Source organism: Dendrobates tinctorius, unplaced genomic scaffold (assembly GCF_039654945.1).
Source record: "Dendrobates tinctorius isolate UK_male_01 unplaced genomic scaffold, ASM3965494v1 ptg000014l, whole genome shotgun sequence".
Taxonomy (NCBI): Eukaryota; Metazoa; Chordata; class Amphibia; order Anura; family Dendrobatidae; genus Dendrobates; species Dendrobates tinctorius.
The window spans coordinates 2323819-2341245 of NW_027361682.1; the positions used below are offsets into that span (position 1 = coordinate 2323819).

At 47.1% G+C, this 17427-nt stretch overlaps 1 protein-coding gene across 2 annotated transcripts in view; it reads right to left on the bottom strand.

Annotated features, from left to right (window-relative positions):
• Positions 1 to 17427, bottom strand: part of LOC141073504 (uncharacterized) — a 174053-nt gene that overhangs the window by 79174 nt on the left and 77452 nt on the right. For both annotated transcript variants that reach the window (XM_073560754.1, XM_073560763.1), the window contains 4 exons: positions 2917 to 3066; positions 2608 to 2787; positions 2402 to 2525; positions 2225 to 2322 (listed from right to left, as the gene is read on the bottom strand). In XM_073560754.1, coding sequence (XP_073416855.1) covers positions 2225 to 2322; positions 2402 to 2525; positions 2608 to 2787; positions 2917 to 3066 — 552 coding nt within the window. The remainder of the gene's footprint in view (positions 1 to 2224; positions 2323 to 2401; positions 2526 to 2607; positions 2788 to 2916; positions 3067 to 17427) is intronic.

Genomic DNA, 17427 nt, shown 5'->3' on the forward strand with positions numbered 1-17427 from the left:
TTTTTCTGCTAATGTTCACACTTGATTTTGTTGGTCTATTCAGTTTTTTTAGGTCAGCCAGCCCCGACTGGGGCTGTGCTGAATTTCCACTCTTATTTATCTGTATTTGCCAATTTGCTTTTTGTTAGATTGGCCTCTTTTTTCTCTCTGTCTCAGAATATTTTAGAGTGCTGATATAGTGGGAGAAGTCTAGTGACTTCAGGGTTAAATTTGTTATCAGAAGTGTTGGACATTATTTTTGTAGGGTTTTTTGCAGATTGCAGACAGTGTCTTTCCTTTCCTATCCTTTCTAGTTAGTTTGGGCCCCATCGTTTGCGCAGCCTATTTTCCTGCCTGTGTTTGTGTTTTCATCTTGTTTCACCGTCAATATATGTGTGGGGGCTGCCTTTCCTTTGGGGTCTGCTCTGGGGCAGTTAGTTTTCCCCTTTTCTTGCTTTAGGCTTATTTAGTCCTCCGGCTGTGACGAAGCGTCTAGGTTCATCGTAGGAACGCTCCACGGCTGCTGCTAGTTGTGTGGTTAGGATCAGGGATCTGCAATATGCATAGTTACCAACCTCTCTGGTTTTCTGTGACTTAGCTTGTTTTGTTTTTTCCTCCCGTCACACATAACAATGTCCCAGCGATCCCACCAACGATATAACATGATGGAATCGCTGGGATATCGTTAGACACCCCCTCCAGCGATCAGCACAAACGAGCAAGCTGGTTTCCAATGTAAACAGCAGGTATCTAAGAGCCGCCACAGCTCTTGGATATCCGCTGTTTACCTTGGAAACGAGCGTACACGCTGGTTTCCAGAGTAAACATCGGGTGTCTAAGAGCCACGGCTCCAAGATACCCACTGTTTACCCTGGAAACCAGTGGGTATCCAAGAGCCGCGCGGCTCATAGATACCCAATGCTTACATTGGAAACCAGCGTCGCTGATCGCTGGTCTCTCGCTGCCACACGCAGCAATGCGCGCTGGCCAGCGGGAGACCAGTGATCAAAAAACGGCCCAGGACATTAGTGCACGATCAGCGATAACCAGCAGGGGGGCCGGTCGCTGATCCCCATCACACACAGCGATCTCGCTGGCGAGATCGCTGTGTGTGATGGGGGCCTTTACAGAGGGTCAGCCCTGCAGCTGGGCAGGGGAGAGTTACAGAGGGTCAGCCCTGCAGCTGGGCAGGGGAGAGTTACAGGGGGTCAGTCCTGCAGCTGGGCAGGGGAGAGTTACAGAGGGACAGCCCTACAGCTGGGTAGGAGAGAGTTACAGAGGGTCAGCCCTGCAGCTGGGCAGGGGAGTGTTACAGAGGGTCAGCCCTGCAGCTGGGCAGGGGAGAGTTACAGGGGGTCAGTCCTGCAGCTGGGCAGGGGAGAGTTACAGAGGGTCAGCCCTGCAGCTGGGCAGGGGAGAGTTACAGAGGGTCAGCCCTACAGCTGGGTAGGAGAGAGTTACAGAGGGTCAGCCCTGCAGCTGGGCAGGGGAGAGTTACAGGGGGTCAGTCCTGCAGCTGGACAGGGGAGAGTTACAGAGGGTCAGCCCTACAGCTGGGAAGAGACTTGGAAGATGTTTCGAGGTGGTTTACTGTATACACAATAGACTGTAGTTGTAGTGCATGCTTTCTATATGGAGATCTATAGAGTGAGGTTGTGCTATTGCTCATTACTGGCACTTGAGGAATATTAGGTGTGCACTCCAAGCATGACCGTTTAATAGAAATACATGCTGTCATGCTCGGTTTGGGAGGGTCTCCGGCCACTTCGAGCATTGTGGTGCAATCCCCCTCCGAGTTATACATCTCACTCTTCCCTTAGGCTACTTTTACACTTGCCGTGGTTTTTGCGGCCCATATTGTTGCAATTTTTACGGTCTGCTGCAATAACAGACGGTTAAATACTTGCGGATCGCAACATTTTTCATTTTTCCAATACTATGGAAATAGTATTCGGGGACAAAAACGGCGTTCCGCAAAACCGCAAGTGACGGTGCACCGCAAAAACAAACTTCTGTTTGTTTTTGCAGCCGCATTGAGGCTCGATCTTCTTTTCACGGCCGTAAGGCACACCGTGGATTTTTTGCAGACAGATTTTGCGGCCCCATAGAAATCTATTAGGGCCGCAAAAACACGGTAAGTGTAAAAGAAGCCATATACTGGTGGATAAAACAAGACTGAACTTAAGCCCTTCATAGCCATTCACAGCTCATACGGAAGATCTCATGACACCTTCTCTCCATCTACCTGATGATCTTGAGGAACATTGGGATCTTCTTGTTTACAGTCCAGTAGAAGAGGAGGATGGGGACATCTCTCTGATGTTGTCCTCTCACTGGATAGAACTGGAGGAAACACATACAGGGACTGAATTCATTCTTTACATACAGATAATTATAGGCCGTGTGTTTTTAGTTCTATTACCTGGTGATGTGAGGGGCTGGGGATCCTCCATCTTGACGTCCTTGTACAGATCTTTGTGTCCTTCTAAATACTCCCACTCCTCCATGGAAAAATAGACGGTGACATCCTGACACCTTATAGGAACCTGACACATACAATGATACTGTCACCCCCCGATCCCTCCATAGCGTTACTGTATAATGTCCCAGCATTCCCAGCAGTGTCACCTCTCCAGTCAGCAGCTCAATCATCTTGTAGGTGAGTTCTAAGATCTTCTGGTCATTGATGTCCTCATCTATCAGGGGGTGAGGTGGAGGCCCCGTGATTGGGCTCAGGGGTCTTCCCCATCCCTCAGACACAGGGGCCTGACAGCGCTCACTAGAGGTCTTCTTCACTACTGTGTAATCCTGGTTATGGAGAGACACATTAATAAATCTCACTACAGACATTTCCAGAGTCCTCACCTCTCCAGTTCTGTCCATCTGTTATTCCCATAGATAAGAATGATGTAATGTGACGTCATCAGAATCTCTCACCTCTCCAGTAAGCCGGAAGAGGATCTCTAGGGTGAGGTGTAATACCCGCTCCACCATCTTGTCCCTGTCCCTATCCATCCTTGTAGGGTCACTCAGGAGAATTCTCTTATATAGAAGATCTCCACTGAGAGGATCCGATATTGTAGGGACCTGAATGGGGAGAAGATGACGATGTCACATCATAAAGATCCCATGTAAGAAATATCCGGAGCTGATACCGGCTTCACATGATCACTACATCCAGTCATGGCCCCGTCCTGCCCCCGGTATAACACACAGTCCCATTATAGTCACACACAGAGATTTATCCCAGAATATCTCCAATCCAGCACCAAAAATACAGAACAAATCTAAAAAGGAAAATCTAAATTATCTGAATCTTTATTAAATATCACATGAAAACAAGACAAATTATAAAGTGCAGGGAACATGCACAGAGATCGGGAAGGCAGAACCGGGGACGTCAGTAACAGATAATGATAGAACATGAATATAAATCACAGAAAACTGTAATCCCAGTAAATGTGATTGTCCCAGAAAGGCGCTGCATAAATTGAGAAAACCTAGAAGGGGATTTGTGTCAGGGCAGAAATGATACTAATGAATAAAAAATGATAAACACAACACTATAATAGTGCACACAGAGCGGCCGATGTAACTGACCCTGCGGTCACATGTGCACAGGGTCCAGGATGGGTGAGATTAAGAAAGAACAGAGACAGGGGCTGCAAAAAGCAAAAGATCGCACTACAGCATCCTAAGGGAGAATTAGTGATCTGGAGGGTAAACAGCCGCAAATTATCAGTGACAACCGCAGACATGATCAACAGATCTTGGCCTTGCTGGCTAAAACAGACGATTTGGAGAACAGACTTAGGCGGAATAATATAAGGCTAATTGGCATTCCTACAAAAACAGAGCAACAACCCTACTGATTATTTTGAGAAATGGCTACATTCCCTGTTTGGGGCAGAAACCTGACCCCTTTGCTGTGGAGAGGGCACATAGAATACTTACCCGGCCATTACCACCGGTAGCACTTCCGCGCCCAGTCCCAATAAAATTGCTTCATTATAAGGACCATGACAACATCCTTAAGGCAGCTTGTGATAAAGGGGACATATCCGTCAATGGCCAAAAGGTGTCCTTTTTCCCCGACTACTCCATTGAAGTGTCAAACCGCAGAGCACAATTTGTGGATGTGAATCGTCATCTACACCAGCTACAAATACCATATTCTATGCTGAACCCCGCAAAACTCAGAGTGACCGCCCGGGGAGGAGCCTCCTTTTTTGAAAATCCTAAGGAAGCACTCTGCTAGCTGGATCTAAATGAGCAGCGACTTCACCAGAATCCGCAATGCTGAAGAAATAAGTATAACTTAAGTCATGTGATATCAGAAAATATCTGATTGACTGCTGGGGTCATAATTCCTATCGAATAATACGCGGCCCAGAGGAGAATGGATTCTTTGTCTTTTATCCTATAATGGCCGGCTCCCAAGAAATGATTATTTTTCTCTCTTTTTGTAGGTTGTTCGCTTGCATTATGTACAGAAGGGAGTTGAACTGGTAGCCCCATCCATCTGGTTTTTATGGATGGATCTGTATTTTTCGGTTTGTATATAATTTTTTTTAAGTTGACTGTTTATAGAATGTGCTGCACAGTTCTGCTACTTGTATGGATTACAGTTATCTCGCATGGAAAATGGGGTATTAACATGGCCTTGTATTTGGGAACCGGAGTCATGATAACGCTTGCCATGCATATTCTGTCCATCCCCTATGCGCCATATCCCAATGGCTAACCAAGTAAAATGTATCTCTTGGAATGTAGGAGGGGTTTCGGAGACCCCTTAAAGGGAAGGTGCCATCCCAAAAAAATTTTTTCAGCAATTGAAAAAATGTAAAGAATTAATGTTTACATGTTCTTAAAATATATTATCATTTGTTTTTAATTTTGCAAAATGTGAAAAATAATTTTAAAAAGTTTGGCAATTCCACTAGGGGGAGTTGCTACTGAAATTTGGCACAAAAACCTAGTGTACAACTAGCTCACATTACTGCCCTGCAGTAATTATGGGCAGAATCTGCTGACATGGGTGTGGTGTCACTCCTCTCCTCCCCTTCTGGGTGTTTGCTAAGGGAAAAGAGAGGATGACATCTAGGAACACAGTGAGCAGCCATTTTGATGGGGCCTGCAAAGTTACTGACTGTCTTTGCACGTAAAGTCTGGATCAGAACAGGCCATCAATCAGAAGAAATGTTTCCTGGATTTCTGTGGCGCAGACAAGAAGACGGTCCATCCATGTGTGTAAAACACAGCGCTCTATGTACAATCCCTGGCACGGAACAGGGTGCCCCCCATAGACCAGCACACTGCTCTCCTGAAATACTCTGTGCTGCTGTCGCCCTGCTCCTTCCACCATACATCAGGCCCCTGTCGCCTCGCTTTCACACATCACCAGGACAGGATCTGAGGAGAGGAATGGGGTCTTCGGTCACCGAGGATGGCAGGCAGCAAGGATTCTGGGAGCAGGGTGACAGCAGCACAGAGTATTTCAGGAGAGCAGTGTGCTGGTCTTTGGAGGGCACAGAGGGAGATATATGGGGGAGGAGCAGGGTGACAGCACCACAGAAACCCAGGAAACATTTCTGCTGATTGATGGCCTGTTCTGATCCAGACTTTGCATGCAACGACCCCTTTCCCCTCCTCAGATCCTGTCCTGGCGATGTGTGAAAGCGAGGTGACAAGCGCAGTCTGGGGTGATGCTGGGAAGCAGGCTGGGGGGAAATGGAGCCATTCAGTAACGATAAAAATGAGACTCCTCTATTCAGTTGCCTCACCAGCCCTCCCCTGACTGCACCTAACTATTACCCCTGACCTGTGTGCAGGTGCTCAGCCAGAACCACCCTAGAATGGGACTCCTTTTAGCAGATAATACTGCCATAGTGTTCTCACATAATACCGCGATATACTTCACACAATACCACAATGTAGATCACACATAAAACCAGCAGGGTGACAGCAGCACAGAGTATTTCAGGAGAGCAGTATCACACAGGATAGGCTTAGATACACAGCTCAGCAGTCAGTATCACACAGGATAGGCTTAGATACACAGCTCAGCAGTCAGTATCACACAGGATAGGCTTAGATACACAGCTCAGCAGTCAGTATCACACAGGATAGGATTAGATACACAGCTCAGCAGTCAGTATCACACAGGATAGGATTAGATACACAGCTCAGCAGTCAGTATCACACAGAAGAGGATTAGATACACGGCTCTGCAGTCAGTATCACACAGGAGAGGATTAGATACAGAGCTCAGCAGTCAGTATCACACAGGAGAGGATTAGATACAGGGCAAAGCAGTCAGTATCACACAGGAGAGGATTAGATACATGGCTCAGCAGTCAGTATCACACAATAGGATTAGATACACAGCTCAGCAGTCAATATCACACAGGAGAGGATTAGATACACGGCTCAGCAGACTATCATACAGGATAGGATTAGATACACGGCTCAGCACACAGTATCACACAGGAGAGGATTAGATACACGGCTCAGCACACAGTATCACACAGGAGAGGATTAGATACACGGCTCAGCACACAGTATCACACAGGAGAGGATTAGATACAGGGCTCAGCAGTCAGTATCACACAGGAGAGGATTCGATGTCCAGCAGATTGCCAAGTGTTTTGAAACAGCAGGGAACAGCTCCTCCTATGTTTTGCAACAGCAGGGGCAGCAGCTGGCCGTGTGTTTTGGAAAGAGCAGCTTGGTGTCCAGGAGCTCGTCCTGGTTCCTCTCCTACAGCTGGTATGTGCAGCGTGAACATCCAAGCCCTGTTATGCTGGAACAGTACAGCATCCAGGGCTTGCAATAGAGTGTAAATGAAGCTAAAAGAAAAGCACTGGGCTCTAATAAGATGGCGCCAGGCCACACCTACAGCTGTGAACAGAGGCGTGGCCAGTTCACTCCTGATGCAGCTGCAATGAAAGAGATAGGGCCGGCAGCCGACTATTGTCTCTTATGCCCAGGGACTGCCGCAAATGAGCATGGAAAGTGTCGTTTAGCAGCCAGAGAGGTAAGATGGCAGCTAAAAAAAAAAAATCCATACACACCACTGAGTCAAGCTTAGGGGACAATATATTTTTATACTATTTTCTTTTTTACATTAAATTATGAAAAAACACGGCACCTTCCCTTTAAAGAAGGTGGCTGTCATGGAATATATAAGAGGAACTAGTTTTGATACAAGCCATAAATAGATCCAAGACTAAGGCTGCGTTCACACGTAGCGTTTTTTGCGTTTTCACGGCGATTTTCCACAGCGGAATTGCCGCGAAAACGTAAAAAAACCTGCATCCCATGCAATCCTATGGGATTTCGCACATGCTGTGCTAATGCTACGGATTTTACCCCTGTGGAATTGCATTGCGGTAAAATCCGCAGCATGATCATTCTTTGTGCGGAATCGCAGCGATTCTGCACCAATAGAATTGCATTGAAACACTCATTTTACGCATGTGGCTATGCCCACCATGCGTAAAATGAGTGCTTCATGTGCGGATGGTACCCAGGGTCTGGAGGAGAGGAGACTCTACTCCAGGGCCCTGGGTACCATATACCTGTAAAAAAAAAAGAATTAAAATAAAAAATGTTGATATACTCACCTTCTGATGGCTCCCGGACAATTTCCCGCCTCTCACCACGCGCCCGACATCTTCCGTTCCCAGTAATGGTTTGCGCGAAATACCGTTAATGACGTCATCTCTTGTCCTTCGCGCCAAGTACTACTGGGACCGGAAGATGCCGGGAGCGCCGCGGAGGAGATCGGGGGTTGTCGGAAGGTGAGAATAACTTTTATTTTTTTAATTATTTTTTACATTCTATCATTTACTATTGTGGCTGCATAGGTAGCATCAATAGTAAAAAAATGGTCACACTTGTCAAACACTATGTTTGACAAGTGTGACCAACCTGTCAATCACATTCCAAGCGATGCTTCAAATCACTGGGAATGCGCTTGAATTCCGCACGCGAAAATCGCGGAAAACAAGCAGGAAAACGCATGCGTTTTTCCCGCAACGGGAGTTGCGGAAATGCTGCGGATATTTCTGCAACATTTCTGCAATGTGGGCACATAGCCTAAAACTAATCAATTTGGGGAATTCTTGCAGGACAGGTTTAGAATCACGGAGAAGAAATATATCTTATCAGGTGCAGAGGAGGAACTAATGGCTTGGAAAGAGGAGCAAGAGGCATACTCAACACACATTAGGGAGAAGGACAAGAATAAACGATTATTTTCCCAGATACATTTCTATGAAGAAGGGGAAAAGGCAGGACATTTATTGGCTATGATCGCAAGGGCTCAAATAGGGACATCCTTTATAGGAGCTTTAAAAGACAAGGAAGGTGCAATGGTTAATCAGCCCGATGAAATCTCAAAGATTTTCAAGGAATTCTATCAGGACTTATACTGAACCAAAGTCAAGGTTAGCAGAGAACAAATCCTGACTTATCTGGAGGGAATTGATCTTCCAGCTATCTCGTTGGCAGATCAAAAATACCTGAATAGTCCCCTGCAATTAGAGGAGCTACAAATGGCCACAGCATCAATGGCCAATAATAAATCACCAGGGTTGGATGGGTTGCCTGTGGAACTATACAAGAAATTCGGGGATGTATTATTAGCTCAATTGTTTTGCACCTTCCAGGAGGCAGCTAAGGAAGGCACTCTGCCTCTATCAATGAGAGAAGCGGTCATTGTCGTATACCCAAACCGGGCAAGGATCCATTGTTTCCTGATTCCTGTAGGCCTATATCTTTGCTTCCTATGGATGTTAAAATTATAGCAAAAGTTCTGGCCTCCAGGTTAAATAACATAATATCTAACATCATACACAGTGATCGATCGGGCTTTATGCCCGCTAGGTCTACAGCCGTTAATAACCGTAGATTATTTCTTAATGTCCAGCTACCAGTGGATAATGCAGGAGATGGGGTCATATGCTCGCTTCACACTGCTAAAGCATTTCACTCTGTTGAGTGGGAATATTTATGGGAAGTTCTGGAGAAATTTGGTATGGGTGCTGAATTTATTTCATGAATCAAATTATTATATGAGAGGCCATTGGCACAATTAAGGGTACATGGGCATCTTACTTCAGTCTTTGAATTGGGGAGGGGTACACGACAGGGTTGTCCTCTGTCTCCCCTGCTGTTTGCATTGGCCATTGAACCATTAGCTGCGATCATTAGGAAACACCCTGCAGTAGTGGGATTTCACAGAGGGAATAGAGAGGAGAAAATTGCGCTTTATGACGACGATGCTTTATTATTTTTGGATGAAGTCTCCAAAACATTACCTGTAGCTATGGAGACAGATGAGAAGTTTGGGAAATATTGGGGTTTGGTGATTAATTGGACTAAATCAATATTGCTTCCACTGGATTACAAGAATACTAATACACCACACTATACGGAGTCGGGCTTACAAGTGGCCACTGAATTTAAATATTTAAGTATTAGGCTATGTGCCCACGTAGCGTTTTAAAACGCTCACTAAAAACCGGATTCTTTCCCAGAAATCGCGCGTTTTTTCCACGCGATTTCACCGCGATTATGATTGCGATTTTGCCGCGATTTTCACATGCGATATTCAAGCACTTTCCAAGCGATTTGAAGCATCGCTTGGAAAGTGATTGACAGGTTGGTCACACTCGTCAAACATAGTTTTTGACAAGTGTGACCAGGTTTTTACTATTGAGGCTGCCTATGCGGCTTCAATAGTAAAAGATAGGATGTTAAAATGCTAAAAAAAATTAAAAAAATCGGGGTATATTTACCTTCCGGCGTCCCGCGATGCCATCCCGGGCCACAGCGTTCCCAGTAATGCCTTGCGAGACCTGAGAGGACGTAGTCTCGCGCTGCTATAGCGATCTCGCGAGACCGCTAGAGTCACGCGAGATACGTCATTACAGGGTCTTGCCACAAGGCATTACTGGGAACGCTTAGGCCGGGAATGCAGCGCGAGACACCGGAAGGTAAATATACCCCGATTTTTTTATTCTTTTTTTTACAGGGGTATGGTACCCAGGGCCTGGAGGACAGTCTCCTCTCCTCCACACCGTGGGTACCAACTGCACATGAGACGCTTAACTTCCCGCATGGTGGGCATAGCCACATGCGGGAAGTCAGCGATTCTCATGCATTCCTATGGGTGCGGAATCGCGGCAATTCTTTGCGATTCCGCACAAAAGAATGAGCATGCTGCGATTTTTTCCGCGATGCGATTCCGCCGCGGAAAAAAGGGAAGCATTAGCACAGCATGTGCGGAATGCCATAGGAATGCATGGGGGGCGTTCTGTACACGATTTTTAAACGTTTTCACGCCGAAAATCGCGGCAAAAACGCTTAAAAATCGCTACGTGGGCACACAGCCTAAATGTAACATCTCAAATAACAGACTATGAGAAACTTAACCTTAACCCAATATTGGCGAGATTCAAATGCAAACTGCACACGAGGTCTAAACTACCACTGTCCGTTGTGGGGCACACCAACTTGGTCAAGATGATCTAGATGCCACAATTCCTATGGGTGTTGCACAATGCTCCAATTTGGCTGCCCCAGAGAAATTTCTTTAAAATTACTGGGATGTTCAGAGACTTAAGCCCCCGTCTCACATAGCGAGATCGCTGAAGCGTCACCGATTTTGGGACGCAACAGCGACCTCGCCAGAGATCTATCTACATGTGACACGCATCGGCGACCAGCCCCCCGCTGGATATTGCTGATTGTGGTCGAATGTCCTGGGCCATTTTTTGATCGTTGGTCTCCCGCTAGGCAGCACACATCACTGCGTGTGACAGCAGAAGACGATCAGCGAGCTCCCAGCGCTGTAAGCAGAGGCTGGAAGCTGGTATCCAGAGTAAACAGCGGGTAACTAAGCTGGGCAGGGGAGAGTTACAGAGGGTCAGCCTTACAGCTGGGTAGAAGAGAGTTACAGAGGGTCAGCCCTGCAGCTGGGCAGGGGAGAGTTACAGAGGGTCAGCCTTACAGCTGGGTAGAAGAGAGCTACAGAGGGTCGGCCCTGCAGCTGGGAAGAGACTTGGAAGATGTTTCGAGGTGATTTAATGTATATACAATAGACTGTAGTTGTAGTGCATGCTTTCTATATGGAGATCTATAGAGTGAGGTTGTGCTATTGCTCATTACTGGCACTTGAGGAATATTAGGTGTGCACTCCAAGCATGACAGTTCAATAAAAATACATGCTGTCATGCTCAGTTTGGGAGGGCCACCGGCCACTTCGAGCATTATGGTGCAATCCCCGTCCGAGTTATACGTCTGACCAGGGCTGTGGAGTCGGTAAGCCAAACCTGCGACTCCGACTCCTCAATTTCCCTTACACCAACTTCGACTCCACGACTCCGACTCAAAAAAACAGTTTTCAACAAAAACATACTAAATAACAATTGTGCAGTCTATGAATTTGTTCTAAGAAATAGAATTGCCTCCATCAGATCCTCCTTCATAGATGACCTCAAATCTGACCTAATAATTTTAAGTCTAGAGAGCAACCTCTCTACACTAACTTGGGTTGGAGGCAAAGCCGTAACCACATGGGCGACATCTCTAACAATTTCCGGGTATAAAGGAATTGCCTCATGCACAGTCAGTTTTGATGAACGATTGAATTTTTCTATTTCTTTGAGAGCAAGTGAAACATTTTGCTGAAATATGGTCAATCTGCTTGCTATAGGAGACGGAGTGAAATCTTTTTCCTTGCGGCAACGCTTTGCCTGCTCCATGTCATCGAAATACTTGTCAAAGTCAAACTCCTCATCTGATGAGGATGAAGATATGGCAGCAGTAGCACTGTCAGGACCCAAGTCCTCTTGCGCCTGGCAGTCCTCCTGTAGGCCACTCATCCTAACTGCTACCTCAGTCAGAGCTTCTTTTCCTTTAGTAAGCTGTTGATCATCAAGCAGTATACGATGACTTGGGTCCACATAAACAGCTGCCAGAAAAATTTTATTTTCCAATAGCTGTGTCTCTCTACGTTTCATTGAAGCAGAAATGCCATCTGCGATTAAACCTCCTCTTTGGGACAGGCAAAATAGCAAGTTCTTCCACTCACTTATGAAAATGCCAGGAATTAAATCCTCAGCTTGTAATTTTCCTTCAATTCAGCCACCTGTGTCCATTGACCTTCATTTAGGGTTACCTGAGGGTTTGCCATATCAATAAGAAACTGTTTTAGTTCAAGCAATTGCTCAATCATTAAATAAGTGCTGCCCCACCGAGAGGCTTGATCGACAATTGCTCCTTTTCCAGCACGTCTCTTCAAGATGGAATCAATTTTAGAGGTTCTGGCGGCAATAACCAATTTCCTCACTTTTCCAATCAGATTTCCAATATGTACCTTTTGCAGACTCTCTCTTATTGCCAGCTGCAGCGCGTACACAACACAGCGCATTTGATGAATATGAAAGTGTTTTGAAGCAGCTTCAACAAGATCATCTATTTCTACAGTATAATTTTGCTGTTCTTCTGTTGTAACATCTGTTTGTTCCTCATTGTATTACAAAAACACGGAGGGCACCATCAAGAAGTCAAACCAATAGAGAGGGATCCAACCACGGTATGTCTTAATTAAATAGTACACAACCAGAGGCAAAGAAGACATACACAAACAGCGGAGATCACCATGAAAACAATCACAAATTTATCCCCACTATCTATAGCTGTGATTCTTTGCTTCAGCAATTTTGTAAACTTTATCTGCATATTATCATCGGCTGCAGCAAGGAACTTAGGCTCACACTCTGGTGTAAAAATACTCTGTAGTATATTTGTATAGGTCATTTTTTTGTATTTCTTGTGTACATAAATATTTACAACTAGGAATTTCTCCTGTACTTTAACACAAGACCTCTTATTATAATGGTATATATTGTGGACATGCTGCATGTGACATTCTGTGCATAATTAGTGGATTTTGTATAGGGCTTGTGTTTGCTCCCATATATACAGCTTATGGTTATTAACCATTGTATATTTTAATTGTTTTTAGTATCTTTTTGTGCTTAGTGTGTTCAAAGAAATAAATTTGTGATAGTTTTCATTGTGATCCCTGCTGTTTGTGTATGTTTTCTTTGCATCTGTTTGTGTACTGTTTGTTCCTCAGTTACATGAACAGCACTGTGGCCTTCCATCTCAAACATACTGAACCCTAAATTTTCTTCTAGCTATTGTTCATTACTCTCATTCATCAGTTTAATTGTACTTATCATGTTTGAAGCATTGTCCATTACAATAGCAAGAACCTGTTCTTTGCGTTCGTAATCTTGCAGAACTTTTTCCACTAAGGCCTGGAGAAACTGGCTGCTGTGATATATCAAATAGGTAAACACATTCATTTAAACAAGAGCCAACTGGCTAATAGGGTGGGTGCTGTGTCCCCCAATGAGCGTCTCGGAGAAAAGGATTTTACGGTGAGTACTCACAAAAATCCATGTTTCTCCTTCGTCTCATTGGGGGACACATACTGTGGGACGTCCTAAAGCAGTTCCTGGGTGGGAGATTGACTCACCGATCCAAGCTACATGCACCTCCTGCTTAAAGGTGCGCCACCGTTGCTTGGAGAATCCTTCTACCCAGGCTTGCATCCGCCGAGGCCTGAGCATGGATATTATGTGCAGGCTGGACCAGGTTGCTGCTTTGCAAACCTGTTCCGTCGAAGCCTGATGCCGAAGCGCCCAAGAGGCGCCCACCGCCCGGGTAGAGTGCGCTCTGATCCCTGCTGGAATCGGCGTGCCTCTAATGCAGTAGGACTCCTGAATAGTCAAACGAAACCACCTGGCTATGTTCGACTTTGAGGCAGCGAGTCCCTTCCTGCATTCTTCAGGGAGCACGAACAGCGTCTCCGTCTGAGGAAAGGGTGCCGTCCGCGACACGTACCTCCGGAGGGCTCTTGCCAGGTCTAACGTGTGAAGAGCCTTCTTCCACACGGTGCACCACTGCTGGACAAAATGAAGGCAAAACAACATCTTCATTGATGTGAAAAAGAGGACACGACCTTCGGCAGAAAAGGAGGGGCTGGTCTAAGGACCACCTTATACCTATGGAAAGTGAGGAACGGAGCTCGGCAGGACAGAGCCGCCAGCTCTGAAACCCGCCTGATGGAAGTGATGGCCACTAGGGGAACAACTTTCCAGGAAAGGTACCTCAAAGCGATATCCTGAAGCGGTTCCAATGGAGCTTCCTGCAGAACACTTAGGACCATGTTAAGAACCCAGGCGTCCATCGGCGCCATATAGGGAGGTATCAAGTGGGACACTCCCCGGATGAAAAGTTTTCACCTGCAAATTGGTAGCAACCCTGCACTGGAACAGGACGGATAAGGCCGACATTTATCTCCTGCGGAAACCTGGGGCAAAGCCTGAGTCTACTGCTCTACCGATTGGGCTATCCGGCTTCTCTGAGCCCGACTGGAGAAAAACCAAGATGTTGGAGATCGAGAATCTTAGCGGAGAAACACCGCGGCCTCGACATCAAGCAAAGAACACCTTCCAGGTGTGGTGATAAATTCATGCTGAAGCAGGCCTCCGGGCGCTAATCGTTGTAGCGACCACCTTGCTCCCGAACCCTGCCTGGGATAGAATCCAAGATTCAACGGCCCTGCCGTCAAACACAGGGTCCCTGACTTTGGGTGGCAAATTGGCCCTTAAGACGGTAGATCTGGGCGCTCTAGCAGGCGCCCAGGAACATTGGCGAGCAGCTGCCTTAGATATGCGTACCACGCTCGATGGGGCCAGTCTGGGGCCAGCAGAATCGCCGGCCCCCCTTCCGTCTTGATCCCTTTGCTGACTCTCGGGAGTAGTGGCAGTGGGGGAAATAGATATGGGAGGCGAAACTGGTTCCATGGCAGAACCAATGCGTCCACCGCGAATGCATGCTGGTCCCTGGCCCGAGCGACATATGTGGGCACCTTGGCATTCACTCTGGAAGCCATCAGGTCCACATTCGGAGCTCCCCACCATTGACAAATCTGTTGAAGAACTTCGGGATGTAGAGACCACTCTCCGGATGCAAGATCCTGCCGGCTGAGGAAGTCTGCCACCCAATTTTCCACGCCCGGGATGTGGACAGCCGAAATCACCGAGTGGTTTGCTTCGGCCCACTGAAGAACGTGCTCCACCTCGCGCATGGTTGTTCTGCTGCGGGTGCCCCCCTGACGAATTATGTAAACCACCGCCGTGGCGATGTCCGATGGAATCCGGACGGGGCGGTGTTGTGAGTTCATTTTCCCCTTCGTCACTGAGGTCTGGTGAACTCCCTATTCTGGTAAAGGAAGGTAATGAGCCTGATTATCAGGCACCTGAGCCTAATGAGGATGACTGGCTGAGTGGAGTCACGGACTGGATATAAGGCTGCCGACGCCCTTCTGCCCTGCGGGTGATTTCTCTGTGGACTTCTAGGACACCAGTCTGATTCCTGCTCCTCTAAAGCTAAGTTTTCTGTTTTGCCTGTTAGCTTTTTTGTTTTGTTTTTTGTTTTCCTTGCTTTTCTGTATTCTGCCATTCCCTGCTGGGGTGAGCTGAATCTCCTTTTGCCTGTAGCTCTGTCTTCAGAATATTCCTGAGTACTGACATAGCTTTTTTGAAGCCTAGCGTCTTCAGGGCCTTTTTCACTGTCAGTCTGTTGGCTCTTATTTTCATAGGGTTTTTCACGGATTGCAGACAGCAGCCTTCCTGTCCTTTTCTATCTAGTTAGCTTGGGCCCCGTCTTTGCTCAGTCTATCTTTCTGTCTGTGTTTTCATCTTGCTTCACCGTCATTATATGTTGGGGGCTGCCTATTACTTTGGGGTCTGCTCTGGGGCAGTTTAGATTTCCCCTTTCTTTCTTTAGGCCTATTTAATTCTCCGGCTGTGATCGAGGGGTCTAGGGCATCGTAGGAACCCCCCACGGCTACTGCTAGTTGTGTTGATAGGTTCAGGGGTCTGCAATCCGATAGCTGCCAACTTCTCTGGTTTTCTGGACTTAGCTAGCATTTCTGTTTTTGCCTCCTACGGTGACTCAATCATAACAGGCCTGCTAGAAAGTGATGAAACTTCTGCAGAGCCAGCCGAATTGCTCGTATCCCCAATAAGTTGATCGGGAGGGCGTGCCTCCTGTGGCGACCACCGTTTCTGGGTTGTGCGAAACACCGCTCCCCAACCGAGGAGACTGAAGTCAATTGTCATTATCAGCCCATTACATGGGGGGAAAGGTTTCCCCTAGGCCAGAGAGGAACTGGTTATCCACCATCCGAGCGACTGCCTGACTTGAGAGGACAGTTTGCACCGCCGATCGAGCGTGAAAGGATTCTTGTCCCAGGCTGACACGAGGCGTGCTGCAGGGGGTGAAGGATGGAACTGGACGAAAGGTATCGCTTCGATTGCTGCCACCATTTTCCCTAGGATCCTTATCGCGGATCGGATGGTATGAGGGACTGGTTGGCGTAGCGTCCGGACTCCCTGCCGGAGACTAGCGCCCTTTCCTGAGGGAGAATTATCAACCTTCAGCAAGTGTCGAAGATCATTCCTAGGAAGGAGATCCTCTGAGCTGGCACAAGGGATGATTTCTTTGCATTGACCAACCATCTAAGCGGCAAGAGTATCTAGCGTGATGTTGACACCTTCCTCACATGCCCGTATTGACGGCCCCTTGACCAAGAAGTCGTCCAGATAAGGCAAGACGACTATGCCTCGAGAATGCAGTGTGTCCCTGACAATTGCCATAACCTTTGTGAACACTCTGGGAGCCGTGGCTAGCCCGAAGGGTAGCGCTACGAACTGAAAATGCTGAACGCTGATGGCGAAGTGTAGCCGCCTCGATGAGGAGGAAAAAATGGGAATATGCAGAAATGCGTCCTGGCTGTCAATTGAGGCCAAGTATTCTCACTGCTCCATGACCGCTATGACTGAACGGAGAGACTCCATCCGGAAATGTCTGATCCTGATGAATTTGTTCAGAAGCTTTAGGTCCAAAAACAGGCCTGACAGACCCGTCCTTTTTGGGAACCGCAAAAAGGTTGGAATAGAACCCCTGAGCTTGTCCGTGTTCCGGCACTGGAACAATGACTCCGTTGTGCAGGAGCGACTTGATGGCTCCCAATAGAGCCCTTACCTGGGTATCCACCCTGGGAAGCCGAGAAAGAAAAAACCATCTTGGAGGGTATCTGACAAATTCTATTTTGTAACCTGAGGACACCAATTCCTTTACCCATGCGTCGTGAGCGATGTTGGCCCAGACATGGTGAAAACAGAGTAGGCGGCCGCCCACTTTGCTGGTGTCGTCTGGTAAAGACCTCGAGTCATTTGGCCGATGATCCTTAGGATCTGGGTCCCCTCGACCTGGCCTGTTGAGCATGCATTCTCCCCAATGGGTTGGCTCTATATGACCTGCCGCTCCCTATCCTGGTTGGGGCGGCCTGAGGTGGCG